Source organism: Quercus lobata, chromosome 9 (assembly GCF_001633185.2).
Source record: "Quercus lobata isolate SW786 chromosome 9, ValleyOak3.0 Primary Assembly, whole genome shotgun sequence".
NCBI lineage: Eukaryota > Viridiplantae > Streptophyta > Magnoliopsida > Fagales > Fagaceae > Quercus > Quercus lobata.
In genome coordinates this window covers 26,525,641-26,549,476 of record NC_044912.1, presented here as the reverse complement: position 1 = coordinate 26,549,476, position 23,836 = coordinate 26,525,641, and the positions used below count along the sequence as shown (strand labels likewise).

At 30.9% G+C, this 23,836-nt stretch overlaps 2 protein-coding genes, 2 non-coding genes and 1 pseudogene across 4 annotated transcripts; all 5 read left to right on the top strand.

Moving 5' to 3' along the window:
- The first annotated feature begins 640 nt into the window (after positions 1-640).
- On the top strand, positions 641-3,484 carry LOC115959424 (myrcene synthase, chloroplastic-like). Its single transcript, XM_031077805.1, has 7 exons — positions 641-794; positions 898-1,165; positions 1,328-1,703; positions 1,978-2,196; positions 2,311-2,449; positions 2,561-2,809; positions 2,925-3,484. The coding sequence occupies exons 1-7, from the start codon at positions 684-686 to the stop codon at positions 3,267-3,269; spliced, it is 1,707 nt and encodes a 568-aa protein (XP_030933665.1). The 5' UTR covers positions 641-683; the 3' UTR covers positions 3,270-3,484.
- A 7,162-nt stretch (positions 3,485-10,646) lies between these two features.
- On the top strand, positions 10,647-13,511 carry LOC115961494 (putative pentatricopeptide repeat-containing protein At5g36300). Its single transcript, XM_031080470.1, has 3 exons — positions 10,647-10,786; positions 11,841-13,116; positions 13,474-13,511. Exons 2-3 carry the CDS (start codon positions 11,859-11,861, stop codon positions 13,509-13,511), a joined length of 1,296 nt encoding a protein of 431 aa, XP_030936330.1. The 5' UTR covers positions 10,647-10,786; positions 11,841-11,858.
- A 429-nt stretch (positions 13,512-13,940) lies between these two features.
- Positions 13,941-14,063, top strand: LOC115962346. Its single transcript, XR_004085390.1, has one exon. It is a non-coding gene; the product is annotated as a small nucleolar RNA SNORD14 (small nucleolar RNA).
- A 540-nt stretch (positions 14,064-14,603) lies between these two features.
- LOC115962343 lies at positions 14,604-14,726 on the top strand. Its single transcript, XR_004085387.1, has one exon. It is a non-coding gene; the product is annotated as a small nucleolar RNA SNORD14 (small nucleolar RNA).
- A 4,498-nt stretch (positions 14,727-19,224) lies between these two features.
- LOC115961493 lies at positions 19,225-21,790 on the top strand (annotated as a pseudogene).
- Positions 21,791-23,836: the final 2,046 nt, after the last annotated feature.

The following is a 23,836-nucleotide window of genomic DNA, read 5'->3' as shown; positions in this document are numbered from 1 at the left end:
TCTTCTCGCGAGCTAGTCACGAACTGCATTGATTCATCTTTGAAACTTGATTTTTCACCAATCTCTCACACTCATCCCTTACAAATAAACACACATAAATACAGGGAAACGAATGAAGAAATTACAATCAAATTTGGCACGAAATTAGAACCAACACAAGCTAGTTGGAAATCACAACTTTACATGGATAAAGTGTGTTTATTCTTCCGACACACACGGACCAATCTTCCCCAAGAGCAGAGCACTGTGTGTTCTACAGTTAGAGTTGGTGACAGCATCACTCCCTCCAGGTGGGTGCCACTCCTTATACGAGAGGTCAGAGGAGGGAGCGATACTTCTAGAATTCTTCGAATCACGGAATGAGATTAAATCAATTATTGTTAGATATTTCATTGGGACTTGTAATTAGGACAATGTACAGAATCAAAGTATGTAATACAGTTATCGTTTTACAAATTACTTTCTTTCTCTTGTCTCTCTATTTATTCTCTCTGCTTCTTTCTTTTCTCTTAGTCTTTTTAAATAATAACCCATTCAATCACAAAACCCACAATAACACTGCCTTAATGAATAATATATATGTAACCTACTCGCTTCTCTCCCTACTTGCAATTTCACAGGAGCACCTCCCCCATCTAAAGCTCAGTCTCACTTAGTATAACATCCAACTAGCTAGCAGTGGCATGGCAAACAGCAATACTTCAAATAATTCCATTATTGTTCGGCGATCAGCAAATTACCAACCTTCCATTTGGGACTATGATTACATCCAGTCATTGAGAAACAAATATGTGGTATCAATTTGTTATTGTTTTCAATTGTTATATCGTTTTACTAGTTCTTTTGACTATATTACTTGGAAACTGACTGGCCCCTAATGATAAAATTGTGATGTAGGGAGAAACTTGCACTGGACAAAGTAATGTGTTGAAGGAACATGTGAGGATGATGCTTCACAAAGTGGTCGATCCTTTAGAGCAACTCGAGCTGATAGATATCTTGCAAAGACTTGGATTATCTCATCACTTCGAGGGAGAGATGAAGAGAATATTGGAAGGTCTATACAAAAATTATCAAAGTGGTAATACGTGGAGAAAGGAGAATTTATATGCCATAGCTCTTAAATTTAGACTCCTAAGACAACATGGATATAACATCTCTCAAGGTAATTTAGGAAAAAAAAAACATTTGGCTATTTAAACAGAATAAATTCATCTCCAATTCACCTAAAATGGAAAGAGTACATTTAGGTAAAGAGATTAGTTCTTGGATTTAAGTGTACATACTACCATAATATAGTTAATAATTATTGCGTTGGTCATTGCAGGAGTCTTCAATATTTTCAAGGATGAGAGAGGGAAATTCAAGGCATGCCTTTGTGAGGAAACCAAGGGTATACTATCCTTGTATGAAGCATCATTCCTTTTGACAGAAAGTGAGAATGTGTTGGAGGAATTGAGAAATTTCGCAACCAAGCACCTCCAAGAATATGTCAAGCAGAATAAAGATAAAACTCTTTCTGCTATGGTGACTTATGCCTTGGAGCTTCCACTGCATTGGAGAATAATGAAGTTTGAAACAAGGTGGTTTATTGATATATATAGAAGTAGAGAAGACATGAACCCTATCTTACTTAAACTTGCAGAAATGGATTTCAACATGGTGCAAGCAGTCCACCAAGAAGATCTAAAACAAGTGTCAAGGTTAAAAAAGCTTATTATTTCTCACATTAAGTTGAGCTTCATTTGACATATAATTAATATGTTAATTACTTATTATTGAAGATCTATATAGATCCTCTATTGAAGAGTATAACAATGTATATTAAAATCAAAATCAATTTAAGTGTATAATGATGAATATTAAAATTAAAATTAAAATTAAATCTCATGGGAACGTAAAACATATAATCAAGTTTATTCTAACCTACAATTTAAAGTTAGATTATTGATATTCTTTTGTTTGGTTCATAAAAAGATGGTGGAAGAACACTGGGCTTGGAGAAAATTTGACCTTTGCAAGGGATAGGCTAACGGAGCTTTTCTTCTGGTCAGTGGGGATGATATATCAACCTCAGTTTGGATGTCAAAGGATAAATCTAACAAAGCTGGGTGTACTTATAGTAATGGTAGACGATGTTTATGACGTATATGGAACTTTAGATGAACTTGAGCTCTTCACAGATGCCATTGAGAGGTTTTTATAAATGACATTAGTACATTACTCCTCAAACCCTTTAAAGCTAGCTATTTTTGACATAAAGACTAAAAATTTACTCTTTCATCTTTTTCTTTTTTTATGTGACTCTAGATGGGACATCAATGCAATGGATCAGCTTCCAGATTATATGAAGATATGTTTCCTCATTCTCTACAACTTTGTTAATGAAATGGCTTTTGATCCCCTTAAGGAACAAGGATTCCATATCATTCGATACCTTAAAAAAGCGGTATTGACTTTATTTGACTTCAAAATCCATCATTGTTTATTGTTAACATTTTCTCCTAAATACATGATGGTTTTAATTCCTCTAATTCATGGTCCCATTTAATTGTTTTAGTGGTCAGATTTATGTAAATCTTATTTGTTGGAGGCCAAGTGGTATCACAACGGATATATACCAAGCCTTGAAGAATACCTTGAGAATGCATGGATATCAGTAGCAACACCAGTTATACTAATGCATGCTTACTTTATGGTCACCAATCCAATAACGAAGGAAGCCTTGGATTGCTTGGAAGAGTACCCCAAAATATTCTATTGGTCATCAATGATTCTACGACTTACAGATGATCTTGGAACATCTGCGGTATGCTAATCACACTATCCTAATAGTTTCATTAAGAATGCTTTCAACTACTTCACACAAGCATAGTCCAACAATGTTTTCTTTTTCTTGTTTCTTTTTTTCTTTGGAAACTTAGAATGAATTAGAAAGAGGTGATGTTCCAAAATCAATCCAATGTTACATGAATGAAACTGGTGCTAGTGAAAAAGATGCTCGTGAGTATGTGGAGTCTTTAATTAGTACAGCATGGAAGAAGGTGAATGAAGAGAGAGTTGCAAGTTCTCCATTCTGTCAAACATTTATTGAAATTGCAATGAACCTCGCAAGGATGGGTCATTTCATGTACCAATATGGAGATGGGTTCGGTGTTGCAGACCGAAAAACTAAAGATGGTATATTATCGTTACTTATTCAGCCCATTCCACACTTCGGGATGTCTTCTGGCAATTCAAATACTACACCAAACTTGAACATCAATTAAGTGAAGACTCTAAACCATGATCTATGAGTATGGATTTTGGTTTTGGAGGAGTTATCATATTTAATAAGTTGGTTAGGGTGCTATGCAACGGGTGGCCGATTAAGGTTTTTTCTATGGACCCCCAAAATAAAGTAGGAGTTTAGTTTTCTAATATGTTGTGGTTAATAAATACTTTATTTAGTTTATTTGAGTGTTTAGTTGGTTTATTATATTCATGGATGTTGTGAAATTTAGTAGTTAAATCATTATGTTATCTTTTGGAAAACGTTGGTCTTAAAATATGGAGGCAAAAATAAGAATTGTTGACTTTTAAAGTTTTAAGATAGAGGTGGAAAATTCTATTATTGCATTGAAATATCTTTGACAAGGTTAATTAATGAGAAGTACTACATTTACAATATTTTCACAATAAATCTTAAGTGGTAAGTTGTTATTAGTTGTTATGAGTGAACAAAAAAGTAATTTCAGTTGTGGATTCAAATTAGAATGAATAATAACTTACTACCTATGATTTTTTGTGAAAATGTGGACATAGCACTTCTCATAATGAGTTAAATGGATTTACCTATAGAAAGTCCAATTTGTACCCATTCATCCTCTGACCCTGTTGATAAAAGGTTATCCCATTTCCAAAATGGAAAATCACACATGGTTTAACTAAAAAGGCAAAAATAATTGGTTTCAAAGAAAGATGAATGTGCATGCATAAAACATGTATTCCATCCAAAAGGTATGAATGATTTCCCGACCAAGTCCCGTTCCATAAAGGTCTTAGCCTTTACATTTTTGCTGCATGCTAGTTCTACATTTTGTTTTTCTAGGCTTCAATATGTGCCTAAAAATTCATCAAAATTTGCTGTCATTGCTTTTTTTATAATCAACATGAGCTAAATCTTTTTTTTTTTTTTTTCCCTAGGTGTGATTTTGATTCATAGGAATAGGCAATAACAATGATACTATTGATCAAATCAAGTACGGCTGAGATTTCTGTCAATAAATATTTTATGTGTAAAATATTCATTATCATTTTTTAATAATATTACACAGAAGTGATATTGAGCATTATCATATTTTTTTGATAATATTTTATGTACTATAGATATTACACAGAAGTGATAATGAGCATTAAATTTTTTTAATGTATGAAGCGGTTAGGTTAGTGGTATGTCAAAGTAAATTAAAAAAAATAAAAAAAAAATTTCAGGGAAATGTAAAAGGCCTTTTTTTGAAAAAAGAAATAGGAACTTTTTGAATTGTAGAAATATTATTGTTTTAATTACCTTGTTTATAGACTTCATTATTAAATTATAATCATCTAAATTATAGTAGACCACACAAGATAAATATGTATAGATGATTTTTATTTTTTATTGTTTACTTATAAATATCTAAATTAAAGTTTTTTTAATCTAAATTAAAATAGATGAATATATAGAGGTAAAATTATATGAAAAGTTAAAACTACCCAAAATAAACGTTTAACCACTGGTAGATATGTGTTTTTTGAAGACTAAAAGTTTGCTTGATTGTTTTACCTAGAACTATATAACTATGTAAATATTGTTGCGAATGGTTCCATCATTTGCAAATTATCAAGTTTGATGGCCTTACATGAACTCATGTTTTGTGACAATTTTTTTTTTTTTGCCGAAACAACTTAAAAATATTAAAACTTAAGTAATCACATGTGGTAACTGTAAAACACGCCAATGATATGAAAAATTGAAAGCTTTAAATTTTTAAAAAGCATTTTTAGTAGACTATAATATAAAACATTTTTTTTCTCAATATTTTATGTAACTTTTCATAAGATCAATATTGTTAGCATCCTTTAAAGACAATAAAGAATATATTTGAGAAGAAGAAGAAGAAGCAGACACGATGCTAAAACATAATATAAAATTATTAAGGTTGCGTGGTTTAAATTTGTGGCAAAAAAATTAATATATCTATGATAAAGGTTTTTATCTAAATGATATATAATAGTCCATATTTTTTTAGTCTTGATTCAAAAAGTCCATTCTCAATAGCCTTATAAGGTTACAAATTGCTCAATCTATAGGCCTAGACACATTCAAAGAGTGCTATCTAAATTATAAATTATAAATTATATGACCCTTTATCTCACAAATATTTTGATCCTCCTAATGTATGGTAAAGGAAGGCAAGTGTGTCTCTAGCCATTTTATTGATTTGTGCTGCATAAGTATGGAGGATGTGACTGAATTTTAATGTTGAATAAAATAAGAGAAGAAGAAAAAAGAGTAAAAATACATATATAATAAGAAATATCAAATTATCCATGTCATTCTATATAATATAATAACATTATACTATTATATACTATATGTATAATACAGTAGGATAATATTTAATAATCAAACAGAATAGAAAAGATAACAACTTAAAACACAAAACTAAATTGCATTAACCCAAAGTAGAATTTTAATTAACACAAAAATTCATCAACCTAAGTATGGATGCAATAAAAAAAATAAAAAAACAAATTGAGAGAGAGAGAGAGAGAGAGGTAACATTTTTTGTGTAAGAAAACTATGCATAGAATGAAAGAGAATATATCAAATTTATATTAATATGTTAAGAATAAGAAGAGTCAAAATAAAAAAAGATAAAAGGGTAGAGCATGAATAATATTAAGATAGAAAGTAGTGGGGAGATGAATAGGTAAAAGGGAGGGAGAGTTTTGAAAAATTAATAATAAAAATACTTTTTTTGATAAGTAAATTAATAATAAAAATAATGGTTAAAGGATATTTTAACTTCTAAATAATGGAGTTTTTAAGTCACCTTATTAAATGAGAAAATGTTTTAAAAAATATATAGGAAAAATTAGAAACGAAATAGGATAACGACGTTGCTGCTGAGATGGCTCAACCAAAGTACAACAATAATAAATGCTATGCTTCAGCTTTTTGATATACTAGTAAAAGTCTCGTGCGTTGCACGGTTTTAGTCATTAATTTGTTCTATATTTTTTTAGGAACTATAACTAAATGAATCATTTTTTTTATGTGAACTGAATAAATCATTATTACATCATTTCATATTTTTTATCGAACATAATTATATATAATCTAACACCTTAAATTATATAACTTGAGTAATGTCTTTAGTTGTATTGTACTTTAAAAACTATCAAAATTTATAGGCATTAACAAATATTTAAAAAAAATTTTAGAAGAGAAAAAAATTAAAACTGAAGGCAAAAAGAACAACACACACATATGAAAAAAAAAAAAAATTTAATAATTACAAACAACCAAAAACCAAATTAAATAGAAATCTCAATTCATTAATTAAGAACAATCCATTTTTTTAAGAAAAAAGAATATTCCAAATTTCTAAACATTAAAAATATGAAAAACAAATTTAAGTTAAGCAAAGAGAGACTCACATAGGAATTGGACTGATGGATCTAATTTATCCAATTTCTTTTTCGCTTATCCAATTTAAATTGGCAGCAAATTTTGCTTTTAGAAAAGCTAGACTATACATAAGAAAGTATCAAGCAAAAACTGGAACAAATTAAATCCACAATATTGATGTCAATAACATATAAAATAAAAATAAATGATAAAGCTAGCATAATCTGTAAATAGATACATACATGAAATTTTAACCTATTTATAAAATGAACAAATTCAGTAAATAAAAAAGAGAGAGAACAAAAGAACCACTTTATTCAATTACGGTTTCTAAGTCCAACTTGTACTTCCTTCAATATTATAAAACCTACCTACTTCTCATTTGCCTGGCACATCTAGTTTAGCATATTTACTTAACTAAATAACATTAAAATTTATATACATCTTCAAAGAAAAAAGTTATATTTTTATTTTTCTCAAAACATGAAATGGAAAAGATTCATCTACATGTTACCTGTAGAGGAAATTGAAGTCAACGACATTTCAAATGATAGCCATTTTGCGTTTAAAGTTTTCTATATCGTGGTTGGCATATATAATTATATATACATGTATGTGAAAGAATTGAGTATGTCATCTTTATCCTTATCTCTAGCATAACATATAGAGTTTGTTTTTATCATGTAAACCATGCATGTTATCAGGTAGAGAGAAGAGAAGAGATCCGTATATCAAATATTTAAAAAAAAAAAAAAAAAAAACTCTTTCATGATTTTTAGATTGAGACATAGTTATCGATTAAGGGAATGGATATTATTGTAGAGAGTGCAGGTGTGAAGCCGAAATTCTAATCACCCTAGAACTCATAAATCAAATAAATCTCCAATTGCTAATCAAATAAAACAAAAGTGAGAGGACATGTTAACGATAACTATGAAGAACTCAAAAAAATATTAGTAGTAATTGTATGGCATTAGGACATAAAAGGTAGGATATTGTGATATACATCACGTTAAATATTTAATTTAATTTTTTAATATTTAGTTTAATTAATTATATGATTTCAATTGTTATAAAAAGTTGATAAGAAGTTGTTTCCATTTAAAACAATAATTTTAAGTTTTGAAGAAGTTGATATAAGCAAAAAAAAAAAAAAAAAAACTTATTTAAAATCAAATACCATAATTAATTACAATTTTTTTTTCTGTTATATCGTAAAAATCAAGTTGTTATTTATTAACATTATTATCTTTTTTTTTTTTTTTTTTTTGGTTATCTAAAAATTTGACATTTATCCAAAAAAAAAATTATACAAAATATATTTGGGGAAAAAAAAAAGGAGATAAAAAATCCTCCCGCGAGTGTGCTGTGTATCCCAATGAAATTGGTTTTTTTATTTTTTTTATTTTTTAAATTCATGGGATTAATTACTTCTACATCACAACTACACATAGATGATTTTTTTTTTTTTTCTTTCTATCCTATTATTTTAGGCTTTGTTGATAATATTTAGATAAACACTTGAAGGTTTTAGCTATATGGCACCAACCAACTAAATTTACCTCTCAAAGAAAAAAAACAACTAAATAGGTGTAGTGTAGTAATAAAAAATTAGAAAGTTGCTACTTTTCTTTAATAATACACCATACAAAAAAAGAAAAAAAGAATATTAGATGAAGAATTTGGATTATAATACACTACACTTAAAAAATAAGAATTAGATAGATTAGTTGAAGAATTTGGATTGTAATCAAATTAAGATTTTTATCAACTTAGAAATTATAGGAAAATAAAAATTATATTTTTTTTAAAATCTAATAAAATTTCTGCAATTTGGTGAAGCCACTTGATGTAATTACGACTTCTAAACCCAACTTTTATTATATAGTATACTAGTCGCTAACCCGTGCGATGCACGGGATAGTTAAATAAAATTATAATTAACCAATCTCACGTTAAAAAAAACAAAAAAAATTAGTGAGAGGCTGATTTGCCCACCAAGAATTTAAAAGAAAAAAAGATTAAGAAAGAAAAAGAATGTGTAATGTTACGTTAAAAGTGTAACGTTGGAAACTAAAGCAACATTAAAGACAATGAGGAAACTATTTGCAAAGAGGATTGCAACCTTTGTATGTTTACTTGGCTCAAGGCTAAAATTCAAATTCAATTTAGCAAAAAAAAAAAACATACAACAGCCTCACTACGCAAATCCATTTTTTGCTCTAATTTATTTTGCAAATCATACACTATCAATAGTTTCAATAAACACTATTGCTAAATCTACTGTTTACTGAAACAAATTTGATGTAAAGCCAAACATTAGGCTTTCTAGGGGTTCAACAAATACATTTTTAGCATTTTGAAAAGATGATTGACAATAGCTTTTGAAACTTGAACATTTGTTTTTATAAAGAATATGCACAAATTGTGAATGGTTTTCATGTATATAGCTCATTTAAAAAGAAAAAAAAAGTGTGAATAATCAAATTATTATTAAGTAATTGTTTGTATTTATCTCAAAAGTCATACCCTTGTATAAATACATTAACTATTTTATAGATACATATTTATTATAGCCTATTATATACTATATTAGATTATATATAACATTCTTTCTCTCAACAACATGGTAAAACTTAAAAAAAAAAAAAAACACGGTAAAACTTTAAACTTTTTTTTTGAAACTAGACAAAGAGCTTACAACACAAAATTTGGAGTTTGTCTTGCTATCATATTAGCAAGTTCCCTGCATTCAGTTAGTACATAGTCTGAAGTTTTCAAAAAAAAAAAAACCACGGTAAAACTTTAAACTTGACAGCCACAAGTTTTATTTTTATTTTTTTAATGAAATCAATAGACAGCCACACGTTTAGAAGTCAAGGAACTTAAATTGTTGAAGTAGAGCAGTAAGTTTATACAGCACACAGTTTCTCAAAAGTCAAAAGAAAGACAACAAAAGCAGTAAACCACTTAACAGTAACTAAACAAAGCACGAGAGAGATATATACCAATGGTGCTGGCTTGGACTGGAGCTGGAGTTGAGAGGACGACATGTGGTGAGCAACTGGCGGTGCGAGTGCACAGCACAGGCACAGTAATATAGTTTAATTTGTTTGTTTGTTTTTTTATTTTTTAAATAATGATCTAGGATGATTTAGAATGTATTATCTGCGGTTTTTTGTGTGTTAGTATTTAGATTTAGAGGGCCATGGATTGAAGGATTTACCAAATATATTGGGGTTTTTCTAAAACTATCAGGTTGAAGTTAAACAGAGAAAGTGGCAAAGATACAAACTTGATGGCTATGGTGGCTGATAGTGACGGCAACGAACAACGGTGGCTATGTCATGGGTGGGAAAGAGAGAAGAAAGTTGGGGAGGGTGTTTAGGGTTTTCAATATTTTTCCGGAAGAGATTTGTTTTCGTGTTTGACAGAAAACCTATGGGCTATAGTCGGGTTTGTCAAAGGTTTCCTATAGTATTTACTATTTAGTTTAAAAAATTAAATTTTTTTATAAATTAAAATGATGATGTGGAAAATTGTGGGAGCTCCAAAAGCTTCGGTTTTATATATATATATAGATGATATAGATATAAATATAGATAAAGTAATTTTTTAGTATGAGAAAATAGCATTTTTTAGTACAACTGATGAAAAAGTGAATTTAAAGTGCCCAAAAAATAACGTGGAGACTTAAAAGAATGTTGTGGATTTGAGTATATATTTTTGGAGAAACTTAGGTACAATATTATTTTTTAAGTTTTCCTCTTAAGATTACGTGACTATTTAATTAAAAAATATATTTTTTTAAGAAAAATACACATAAAAAAAACTTAAAAGAAAAATTTTAAAAATAACAACTAAAGTAGTATAATTAGGTCTTACCCTTTGTGCCCTCTTTTTCCCTTATCCGTCACAACTTCACGTTTTCAGTTATAAAACACAGATGTCTTTTGCTTTTGTTTTTGTTTGTTTTTATTTATTTATTTATGAAACACAGGTGTGTTTTGTCAACCAAGTTTTTAATATTTGCTTGGTTTTGTCTAGTGATGGTAGGGACAAGGGACTATTTTTCTCATCTATAATAGCAGGTTAGCACTTTCTGACACTGTTGCTCTTTTCTCCAAACCTGTAAGTTTGTTTTGCCTTTCAGTTATTTCGTGTTTAAGACTTGCATGTTTCACCAATTGGAGCACTGACCCAATAAACATTCATTAACCCTTTTAAGTTTTAACCTATATAATCTTTGTTCATATCATGATTTTCTTCTTTCCAGCACATCATTTTGATTCATGCCCTGTCTTTACTTCCTGTTTCATACCAAGTACACGCTCTTTCATCCCAGTTAGCCTCTTTCTGAACTCAGTTTTTTTGGTTTTCCTTATTCTTTAATCTTTTAAGCTTAAGCCCAAAATTATAATTTTTATGGTATAATATTTATGATAACTGTTTGAATTGACGAGGACCCATTAGCTGAAATTGTTGGATTTTGCAATATTGAGCCGCAATTCAGGGTTTAATTAGTAATTGTTGAAAATTTTTATTTTTATTTTTATTTTTTATTTTTTACACGTTAAAGTGAAATTGAGAAAACCCACCTGGTAAATTTTCTCTGATGATATATAGTGTTGCAATTAGGAGTGCATTTATTGTTAAGAGTTGAAATCTAGATTTGAAACCTTTAAAAAAATGTTCAAATTTGGGTGTTTGTAAAGTAGACTTTTTTATTGTTTTGTGGTAATTTGTTTTCACATGATTGTGTGAAATTGTTTTTTTTTTTTTTTTTTTGCTAATCTTGTGTGACATTGCTGCTACAGTGCTCTAATGGGTATAATAGCTTAGGTTCTCTGCATTTATTTGTTTTTTAAAATATATTTTGTGGTCCTTGTGGAGTAATCTTGTTCAAGTGTTATTTGAACGGACTTTATCATTGGCACTTGGACGTACTGTTTGGCCCTTGCTGTTATGATTGATTCAAAGGAATATCTAATCTTTTGTTAAATTTTGCTTTGTATAGATGATTTTTAAGAGAGAAAAAGAAGAAAAAGAAAAATGCTGCTTCTAGATTTACCAAATAAATATGCACTTGTCATATATATGCTTTTCACTCCTACTAATATAAATCTCCTGGTTCGTATCTCTTGTTTGAATTCTTATCATGAGTTATTTTTTCCCCGTGTTGCAGAAATAGAAGATATATGATATGTTCATGGTGATGGTGTTGTTTTCACTATCATCCACCCGTGGTGTCACTTCTTTCTTTTTGTTTAGTTCCTCTAATCTTTCCATGCTGAACAAGGGTGTTAAAGAAGTAAGTTTAAGAGCATTTGACAAAAAGAACTTGGATACGAAGTCCCCAGAAAGCCTTGTAAAAGGAAAAGAACTTTCTTGGGAGCTATATAACCACACAATATGTGATTGTTGCAAAGTGGGAGATATTGACAGGGCTATGACTCTTCTCGCTCGGATGGAGGCTTCGGGGCTTCATCCCAACTTGATATCCTACACCCATTTGATTGAAGCTCTTGGAAGCATAGGAAGGACTTTGGAAGCTGAAGCAGTTTTCCAAGAAATGATATGTTCTGGGTTTAAGCCTAGAGTGAACTTGTACAATGTTTTGCTTAGAGTTTTCTTAAAGAAAGGGCTCCTAGGAGGTGCAGTTAAGGTATTAGATGTAATGGACGATTTGGGTATTTGTAGGAATCAAGAAACATATGAGGTTCTTCTGGATTACTATGTGAATGCTGGGCGTTTGGAAGATACTTGGGGAATAATCAACGAAATGAGGCGCAAGAGGTTTCAACTGAACTCATTTGTGTATAGTAAGGTTATTGGTCTTTACAGGGATAATGGGATGTGGAAAAAAGCAATGGGTGTTGTAGAAGAGATTAGGGAGATGGGGATGTCACTAGACAAGCAGATTTATAACAGCATTATAGATACGTTTGGGAAATATGGTGATTTGGATGAAGCCTTGGAAGTGTTTGAGAAAATGCGACAAGAAGGTATAAGGCCTGATATAACAACATGGAATTCTTTGATCAGGTGGCATTGTAAGGTTGGGAATTTATCTAAGGCCCTTGAGTTGTTCACCCAAATGCTAGAACAAGGGTTATATCCTGATCCAAAGATCTTCATTACCATTATTATCCGTTTGGGAGAGCAGGGAAAGTGGGATGTGATAAAGAAGAATTTTGAGACTATGAAATACAGAGGATATAAAAAAAGTGGCGCCATTTATGCAGTTTTGGTTGATATTTATGGGCAATATGGGAGATTTGCTAATGCTGAGGAGTGCATATCTGCTCTAAAGTCAGAAGGCGTTCAACTTTCAGCTAGCATTTTTTGTGTCTTAGCAAATGCTTATGCTCAGCAGGTCTGCTGTTCCACACCCCCATCGTTTCCTGCTTCCTTTCTCTTTATTATCTCCTTGTATAATTGTTATTTATTTGTTGACTTTATTTTTTGGGGGGGGGGGGGGGGGGGAGTATTTACATTTCATGTCCAACTTTCTAATGGTTTTAGAAAGATGCTTCATTCTTTTCATAATATCTGGGCTCACCAGATGTCACAAGATAAATCATGATAGTATGGCATCAAGCCTAGCAGCTTCTGCAATCTGTGTTTCATTATTATATATGTCATCTTATGTAGCAATTCTTGAAACCTTTCTCCTTTAATATATCAATATATGTTAGAGCTTTGAAGCCTCCCCCAGATGACCACCATTGTTAGAACATTTCAACCTACCACTTTAACTGCTAAACTTTTGCTTTTGTGGCTGCTTTAATTTGCTATATTCAGCTTGCTATTCTCAGGTGTTTGTGCTGCTGCACAAGTGGTGTTGACCTCCTAATGATATTTACTCTGAAAATTGCTCCATCTGAAATATTTAAGGCCTTTGCTTCTAAATTCCTAGGTTGAAATTTTTTAAGGGCAAAATTACAATGTTGGTCCCTCAAGTTTACCCTATGTGCGCAATTGGTCCTTTAAGTTTAAAGCGAGCACAATTGGTGCCTCAAGTTTTAAAATTGAGTTGTATTAGTCTTTTTACTAATTGTCGTTAATGGTGTTACTTACGTGGCCAATGGAACAATGATTTATTTCATTTCTTGTTACTACAGTTTCTCTAGATATTTTGCATTCTTCCCATTATGCATCTTATAAATTTGTCATCTTTAGGGTTTTCTAATGTTTGATAGCGGATATTGTAAGTTTTTATTTATTATAATGGTAATAGTCTGTTCTATTTGTAATCTGTAGCATAGGGTATTTGCAATATTGTTCTTGATGATGAAAAATACAAAGGCTTGTTTCTCAAACATTCGCAGTGGCCGCCTATGAGCTTTTGCCTTTGCCAGGCTTTGAGAGCTAATGCTGCTCTATATTTCCTTGGATATCTGAAAGTTTTTACTTTGACATACAGAATTAGCTGGCAGTGAGTGTTGTCTTTTTAGTGAATTCCTAGTTATTCTGGTTGTTTGCTTTTATTATTTTTATTATTTTTTGTTAGAATGGAATCCTCGTTGCCATATTTCTTAGTTGTTCCCGCTAAACTTTTTTCTGACTGAATTTTATTCTCCAAATTTCTAAATGACAATCTGTCTTGAAATGTTTTGGTGGTACTGTCTTTGTTTTTTAAAATTAAATGGTTAGTTTTTTTATATCCACTGATGATAAATTAGATGTCTTGTTTCTCAAAACAATTGCAGCGGCTGCCTCAGTACTCTGCTTTCTTTGGTTGCAAGTGCTATTGCTGCTTTAGTCTCTCCTTGAATGCTTGAGGTGTTCATTCCTTTATAATATATAAGTTTAAACTCCTAAATTGTTTTATTTCTTCACATTTTGTTACAAATAAATTTGTAATTCAAAGAATTTTCTAATGTTTGGAATTGAGCGCATCAATTTCTTACTCTAAGATCCGATGTTGATGCATTTACAATATTATTGTTGACGATGACAAATCCAAAGGCTTGTTTCTCAAAACATTCGCAGTGGTCGCCTAAGAGCTTTCGCCTTTGCCGGGCTTGAGAGCTAGTGCTGTTCAATCCTTCCTTGGATGTCTGAAACACATTTCTCTTTTATAAACTACATTGATGTTATGAAACTTTTCAGACTAATCTTACAATTATCATACATATTGTTTTGTTTCATTTAACTTCAAAATTTCTTGTCTGTTAAGTGTTATTAAAGGTGTTATATACTCAAGTTTCTGCCCTTGCTTGTAATTTATGTTGATATTGGTTACTTCCCTTTCTATTATTTTATACCTTTTGTTCTTTGTCTTTATATATTGTTGATAAATATCTTTCTGCTCTTAGACATTTTTTGGAAATACTTATGCTATTTCATAATTGTAACTAATTATATGCTGGAACTAATTATATGCTTATTGTAACTAATTATATATACTGTTGTGAATACTGTAATTAGCCTACTGGGAAATATTAATCTGGAGTGATATTGCATTTTGCAGAGCTTGAAGATCCAATTTAAAATGAATGAAGTAAAAAATAGAGCTTGAGGACCAGTTTAAAATAAATGAAGTAAAAAAGAGGCCCAATCTTATTATGTATACAAGAAAAATAAAATCCTTGTAATTTTAAAGGCCCATTAATTTTCGCACAAAAGGCCCAAAAAAATCTATGAAAATTCATAAATTGGCCCAATCTATGGTTCTGACCCGCTAAACTGACGAATCTGACCTGCCAAACCGTTGATCTGAACCATTGGGTTTGACCTGTAGGTCTCGGGTTGAGTACGGGTCTATTTTTTAGTTACTCGACTCAATTGGGTCGAGTGCGGGTTAGGCCCAAATCGGACCCAACTTGTGGACAGCCCTAGCTTGGGCTAATTGGCCCAAGCCATAGTGGTAGCCCAATGTCAATTATGTGCATAGGATAGAAAAACTTTAATTATATTATTATTATTTTTGATAATTTGAGAATTGAGGCAAGAGAATTTGTCAACTATTTGAGTTACAAAGCTCTCAATTAGAAATATTATTATTTGTTATTAATTAATTGAATATATGAAAAAGCTCATAAAAATTGATATACAATATATATGTATTTAATAAATAAATAAATAAAATTAGAGAAATCTAAGGTAATCTAAGGCTCATGTAGTTTGTGCTAACATATCCGAAATTGGAGCCATTTTCATCTTTTACCTTATGCTTTCTTGTTAACTGTTTATTACATCTCCTAAACCACACTAGAGTACCCAAGTTTCATCAAGCTAGTACTTGGTTGTTTGGCCTAGCCCAAAAGAACAAAAACACTAGGACAGCATGCTGATCTTAAGATGTTCCCAATAATTCCTTCAATCTTGCTCACAATCACAAGTTAACCTATGTCTTGGGAAAGACCATGTTTTTGGGGTTGGGATCTCCTTTTTAGTATCTTTCTATAACGAATAATTGTAAATATAGTATCTGAGTTAGAGAATACATCAATCATTTATTTTTAAAAATATTTTTTAGGGAATAGAAAATTTGTCAAAAAAAATTTGCAACGTTTTCATTTTTTTCATAATTTTTTTTTTAATTTGGTTTATAAATGTTTGCCCTTAGGGCATGTGTTAATTTAACCTATATATGTAATAATTGAGATAAAGTCTATTAATTAGACATAGACTAAATCTATGTAATAATTGAGAGAGTCTATGTTTGGTACACAGATTTTCCTACCCAACATAGATTTAAGATATTTCTTTAAATGGTTAATAAAAATATTTATTCTTCTTGTGTCCCAATTTATCTCTTTACCCCTTTTCCAAGATTAATATTTTTTCCTTCTTTTTATATTTTTAATTTATTTTTGAATTTCCAAGGATTTTTTTTTTCTTTTTTCAAAAGATAGTTTTAACATACAACGCCTATTGGGTGGGGAACTTAGTTGTATTTAATCCAGATTATGACCCAACTTGAAATGATATTGTTATAGTTTTTAATAGGAGATTTTCTAAGACATAATCTATGGAGTGAAGGCTTGGGCTAATTGGTGCAAGCCGTGGTGGTAGCCCAATGTCAATTCTGTGTGTAGGATAGAAAAACTTTAATTATATTATTATTATTTTTGATAATTTGAGAAATGAGGTAAGAGAATTTGAACTTTAAATATTTTTTTAAAAAGACTAGAAAGTGTCAACTATTTGAGTTACAAAGCTCTCAATTAGAAATATTATTATTTGTTCTTAATCAATTGAATATATGAAAAAGCTCATAAAAATTGTTATATAATATATATGTATTTAATAAATATTAATAAATAAATAAAATGAAATTAGAGAAATCTGAGGCTCATGTAGTTTGTGCTAACATATCCGAAATTGGAGCCATTTCCATCTTTTCCCTTTTGCTTTCTTGTTAACTGTTTATTACATCTCCAATACCACACTAGAGTACTCAAGTTTTTTTAAGCTAGTACTTGGTTGTTCGGCCTAGCCCTAAAGAACAAAAACACTAGGACAGCATGCTGATCTTAAGATGTTCCCAATACTTCCTTCAATCTTGCTCACAATCACAAGTTAACCTATGTCTTGTGAAAGACCACATTGTTGTTGGGGTTGGGATCTCGATTTTAGTATCTTTCTATAACGAATGATTGTAAATATAGAGGCCAAGTCAGAGAATACATTAATCATTTATTTTTAAAAATATTTTTTAGTGAATAGAAAAATTTATCCAAAAAAATTTGTAACATTTTCATTTTCTCATAATTTTTTTTTTATTAATTTGCTTTATAAATGTATGCTCTTAGAGCATATGTTAATTTAACCTATATATGTAATAATTGAGATAAAGTCTATCGATTACACATAGACTAAATCTATGTAATAATTGAGAGAGCCTATGTTTGGTACACAAATTTTCCTACCCAACATAGATTTGCACCCTAAACTTATCAAATGCACGTTTTGCACCTCTAAACTATGATCTCTAATACACTTTACACCCCAATATCAAATTTACTGTCTACTTAGATGGAGAAGTATGACACTATATGAAAAGACCATATTACTCTTATTCTCAATCACTTAAAAATAAAGAAGAAATTAAGTTTACCACCCTAAATTATGATCTTAATATACTTTGCATCATAAATTTTGAATTTCCATTCACATTAATAACAAACTTAACGTTAGAATGCAAAGTATAACAAAAGTTATAGCTTAAGATGAAGAATATGCATTCGAAAAAATGTTTAGGGTGCAAGGTAAAGTGTAATTTTTCCTTAAAATAACATTACAAACTCTTTCCTAAAATTGAGGGACACTTGATTCTATAAAAAAAAAATTAAAAGAAATTGAGGGACATCATACAACAATTAGAGAAGGTTCCCTTGCTTACTTAAAAAAGAAACTTAATCATTTATTGAGCTTCTGCTTCAATTATATTATTATTAGTCTTTTAACAAAAAAACATAATTATTATTAGTCATTAATCCATGCAATAAATCAAAAAGTTTGTGAAAAGGTGTGTGTATATATAATTATTTAGTACCAAAACCTCACTTAATACTTAGATTGGGTGTGGTAAGTGTTTGGGATAAGAACCTTTCAAGGATCTAGAGATGGAGATGTAGGATTAGATGAAAACTATAAGGAAATGTGTAGATGATTATGAGTATAACAATCACTAACTTTCAAGTGTATTTGCTAGGATATTTTCTCTGAAAAGCACTCCTTACAATTCGTGGATAATAAGGGTATTTATAGTGTGGGTAAAGAATTTGGTAAAGTACTTTATCTTTTTGCCAAACAGAGAGTTTTGCGGGTATTTGGTGGGGTGGCCCTTCTCACAAACTACTTGCGAACTTGACAGCCTAGCGTGACTCTTTAGCTTCTAGTCATATGATTCACACGTGGCCTTTCACGGGTTACTCTTCTCGCGAGCTAGTCACGAACTGCATTGATTCATCTTTGAAGCTTGATTTTTCACCAATCTCTCACACTCATCCCTTACAAATAAACACACATAAATATAGGGAAACGAATGAAGAAATTACAATCAAATTTGGCACGAAATTAGAACTAACACAAGCTAGTTGGAAATCACAACTTTACATGGATAAAGTGTGTTTATTCTTCCGACACACACGGACCAATCTTCCCCAAGAGCAGAGCACTGTGTGTTCTACAATTAGAGCTGGTGACAGCATCACTCCCTTCAGGTGGGTGCCACTCCTTATACGAGAGGTTAGAGGAGGGAGCGATACTTCTAGAATTCTTCGAATCACGGAATGAGATTAAATCAATTATTGTTAGATATTTCATTGGGACTTGTAATTAGGACAATGTACAGAATCAAAGTATGTAATACAATTATCGTTTTACAAATTACTTTCTTTCTCTTGTCTCTCTATTTATTCTCTCTGCTTCTTTCTTTTCTCTTAGTCTTTTTAAATAATAACCCATTCAATCACAAAACCCACAATAACACTGCCTTAATGGATAATATATATGTAACCTACTCGCTTCTCTCCTTACTTGCAATTTCACAGGAGCACCTCCCCCATCTAAAGCTCAGTCTCACTTAGTATAACATCCAACTAGCTAGCAGTGGCATGGCAAACAGCAATACTTCAAATAATTCCATTATTGTTCGGCAATCAGCAAATTACCAACCTTCCATTTGGGACTATGATTACATCCAGTCATTGAGAAACAAATATGTGGTATCAATTTGTTATTGTTTTCAATTGTTATATCGTTTTACTAGTTCTTTTGACTATATTACTTGGAAACTGACTGGCCCCTAATGATAAAATTGTGATGTAGGGAGAAACTTGCACTGGACAAAGTAATGTGTTGAAGGAACATGTGAGGATGATGCTTCACAAAGTGGTCGATCCTTTAGAGCAACTCGAGCTAATAGATATCTTGCAAAGACTTGGATTATCTCATCACTTCGAGGGAGAGATGAAGAGAATATTGGAAGGTCTATACAACAATAATCAAAGTGGTGATACGTGGAGAAAGGAGAATTTATATGCCACAACTCTTAAATTTAGACTCCTAAGACATCATGGATATAACATCTCTCAAGGTAATTTAGAAACACGAAAAAAAAAAAAAAAAAAAAATTGGCTACTTAAACGGAATAAATTCATCTCCAATTCACCTAAAATGGAAAGAGTACATTTAGGTAAAGAGTTTAGTTCTTGGATTTAAGTGTACATACTACCATAATATAGTTAATAATTATTGCGTTGGTCATTGCAGGAGTCTTCAATATTTTCAAGGATGAGAGAGGGAAATTCAAGGCATGCCTTTGTGAGGAAACCAAGGGTATACTATCCTTGTATGAAGCATCATTCCTTTTGACAGAAAGTGAGAATGTGTTGGAGGAATTGAGAAATTTCACAACCAAGCACCTCCAAGAATATGTCAAGCAAAATAAAGATAAAACTCTTTCTGCTATGGTGACTTATGCCTTGGAGCTTCCCCTGCATTGGAGAATAATAAAGTTTGAAACAAGGTGGCTTATTGATATATATAGGAGTAGAGAAGATATGAACCCTATCTTACTTAAGCTTGCAGAAATGGATTTTAACATGGTGCAAGCAGTCCACCAAGAAGATCTAAAACAAGTGTCAAGGTTAAAAAAGCTTATCATTTCTCACATTAAGTTGAGCTTCATCTGACATATAATCAATACGTTAATTACTTAGTTATTGACAAGCCTTGAAGGACCATGTAGATTCTCTATTGAACTATTGAAGTGTACAATGATGAATATTAAAATTAAAATCAAATCTCATGGCAACATAAAACAAATAATCAAGTTTATTATAGCCTAAATTTTAATTTTAGAAAATTGATATTATCTTGTTTTGTCCATAAAAAGGTGGTGGAAGAATACTAGGCTTGCAGAAAATTTGATATTTGCAAGGGATAGGCTAATGGAGCTTTTCTTTTGGTCAATGGGTATGATAGATCAACCTCAGTTTGGGTGTTGTAGGATAAATTTAACAAAGGTGGGTGCACTGTTAACGATAGTAGATGATGTTTATGATGTATATGGAACTTTGGATGAACTCAAGCTCTTCACAGATTCCATTGAGAGGTTTGTATAAATCACATTAGTGCATTACGCCTCATCCCCTTTGACATAAAAACTAAAAAATTACTCTTTCATTTTTTGTGTGACTCCAGATGGGAGATCAATGCAATGGATCGGCTTCCAGATTATATGAAGATATGTTTCCTCATTCTCTACAACTTTGTTAATGAAATGGCTTTTGATCCCCTTAAGGAACAAGGATTCCACATCATTCGATACCTTAAAAAAGCGGTATTGACTTGATTTGACTTCTAAATCCATCATTGTTTATTGTTAACATTTTCTCCTAAATACATGACTGTTTTAATTCCTCTAATTTATGGTCACATTTAATTGTTTCAGTGGTCAGATTTATGTAAATCTTTTTTGTTGGAGGCCAAGTGGTATCACAACGGATATATACCAAGCCTTGCAGAATACCTTGAGAATGCATGGATTTCAATATCAACACTAGTTATACTAATGCATGCTTACTTTATGGTCACCAATCCAATAACGAAGGAAGCCTTGGATTGCTTGGAAGAGTACCCCAAAATATTCTATTGGTCATCAATGATTCTATGACTTACAAATGATCTTGGAACATCTGCAATATGCTAATCACACTATCCTAATAGTTTCATTAAGAATGCTTTCAACTACTTCACGCAAGCTTAGCCTAACAATGTGTTTTTTTTTTCTTCTCTCTCTCTCTCTCTCTCTCTCTCTCTGGAAACTTAGAATGAATTAAAAAGAGGTGATGTTCCAAAATCAATCCAATGTTACATGAATGAAACTGGTGCTAGTGAAAACGACGCTCGTGAGTATGTGAAGTCTTTGATTAGTACAGCATGGAAGAAGGTGAATGAAGAGAGAGTTGCAAGTTCTCCATTCTGTCAAACATTTATTGAAATTGCAATGAACCTTGCAAGGATGGGTCATTTCATGTACCAATATGGAGATGGGTTCAGTGTTGCAGACCGAAAAACTAAAGATAGTATATTATCGTTACTTATTCAGCCCATTCCACACTTTGGGATGTCTTCTGGCAATTCAAATACTACACCAAACTTGAACATCAATTAAGTGAAGACTTCAAACCATGAATGAGTATGGATTTTGGTTTTGGGGGAGTTATCTTATTTAATAAGTGGGTTAGGCTGCTGTACAACGGGTGGCCGATTAAGGTTTTTTCTATAGACCCCTAAAATAAAGTAGGAGTTTGGTTTTTCTAACATGTTGTGGTTAATAAATCCTTTATTTAGTTTATTTGGGTTATTTAAGTGTTTAGTTGGTTTATTATCTTCATGGATGTTGTGAAATTTAGTAGTTAAATCATTATGTAATCTTTTGGAAAACGTTGGTTTTAAAATATGGAGGCAAAAATATGAATTGTTGACTTTTAAAGTTTTAAGATAGAGGTTGAAAATTCTATTATTGCGTTGAAATATCTTTGACAGGGTTAATTAATGAAAAGTGCTACATCTACAACACTTTGACAATAAATCTTAAGTAGTAGGTTGTTACTAGTTGTTATGAGTGGACAAAAAAGTAATTTCAGTTGTGGATTCAAATTAGAACAAATAACAACTTACCACCTATAATTTGTTATGAAAATGTGGACATAGCACTTCTCATAATGAGTTAAATGGATTTACCTATAGAAACTCCAATTTGTACCCGTTCATCGTCTAACCACTTATATAACTCAATAAACATAATTGATCCAAAATAAATTAAAATCCAAAGAAATAAGTACTCTTAAAAACCTCTTACAAAAATCTAAACTCCACAAATTGAAAATAATCTCCACTATATAAAACATGAATTACAAAATAAAAGTAACTGAAATTTTATAAGTTTTCAAGTAATACTGTAGTTGCCTACAACTTCCACACTCTACCTTGCGCCTTAAAAAGCGATCCAAAGGTTCTATATTCTCAACTATACTTTAATATAAAAATATTAATTGATGGGGTGAGCCACACATCTAGTAAGTAATTATACAGAATACACAACGGAATAGAGTCAAGCAAAGCATGAGTATTTTGATTTTTCACAAACTCATTCAATGATATCAAAAATAATTATTCCAAAACATATAATGAATCACTTAATACATATATAATCACATCTCACAATCATTAGAAAACATATACATATATTTGATCAGAGCACAGTGTTATATATACACATCACATATTTTCACATACAATCCTGTGAGCGGATACCAAAATCTAACTCCTACTAGTGAGGGATCAACACATATTCTCACAAACAATCTTGTGAGCGGATTTACACATATACTTGATCAAATCTAAAAACACTTATTTTGAGTCTCATATCACAAAAGGCAAAGTTTATACAACATAGAATAATTTTCTTAATATTAACAATTATTCCAAGAATAAAGGCATATCAAATATCACAATATCATATTGAAACATAAATCAAAGGATGCTTGACTCTCTTAGGGAAAGAATAGGAGCTGAGGAGTTTATATAAAATTCAATTTGCTAAATCTGAAAATTCAATTTGCTAAAAGAAACATTTTAAATACCATTTGGAGAATAGGAATATGACTTTGAAATAACTTGGTTTTAACAAATTTAAAGAACAAGAACCTTTGTTAGAAAACTTACTTTGAAACTCAATTATTTTATAAAAATAGTTTAGTTTAGAACTCATCTTTTAAATGAGATTCGGACGTTCAAAACGTTATTTAAAATTAGAAGTTTCTCTTTCAATGATGTAAAAATGCTTTTGATACACTTTAGAAAGTATAAGTTTGAAATACGTAACTTTTGAAAACTTTTAACATCTAAGAACCTAATGGACAAAACTTGTGCATATTATGCATAATTACTTACAGAACTTGAATAACTCTGAAAGTCCGGCTAAAACACCCTCCAAATAGTCTTAAAATACTCTTAAATGGGACTTATAATCAATCATGAAAATTACTTAATATCCTCCACAAAATATAAATCTTATTGACTTATACAAATTGACTCACTAAAATTATACTTGCTGAACTAAATGATAACACTAATGCAAAGCATCTCTACCCAAGAGTATGTTTCCTTGAATTTATCAAAACTCAGGGCCAACAGCCAATACTTTAGGATTTAATA

What these genes read in the sequence shown, in the direction of transcription:
- LOC115961494 (XM_031080470.1), top strand. Translation starts at nt 11,859, where the DNA reads ATGTTCATGGTGATGGTGTTGTTTTCACTATCATCCACCCGTGGTGTC. An exon ending in TTATTTATTTGTTGACTTTA is followed by an intron (nt 13,117 to 13,473) that starts TTTTTTGGGGGG and finishes TGCTATTCTCAG; the next exon opens with GTGTTTGTGCTGCTGCACAA.
- LOC115959424 (XM_031077805.1), top strand. Translation starts at nt 684, where the DNA reads ATGGCAAACAGCAATACTTCAAATAATTCCATTATTGTTCGGCGATCA. An exon ending in TTCACAGATGCCATTGAGAG is followed by an intron (nt 2,197 to 2,310) that starts GTTTTTATAAAT and finishes ATGTGACTCTAG; the next exon opens with ATGGGACATCAATGCAATGG. An exon ending in TTCGATACCTTAAAAAAGCG is followed by an intron (nt 2,450 to 2,560) that starts GTATTGACTTTA and finishes TAATTGTTTTAG; the next exon opens with TGGTCAGATTTATGTAAATC.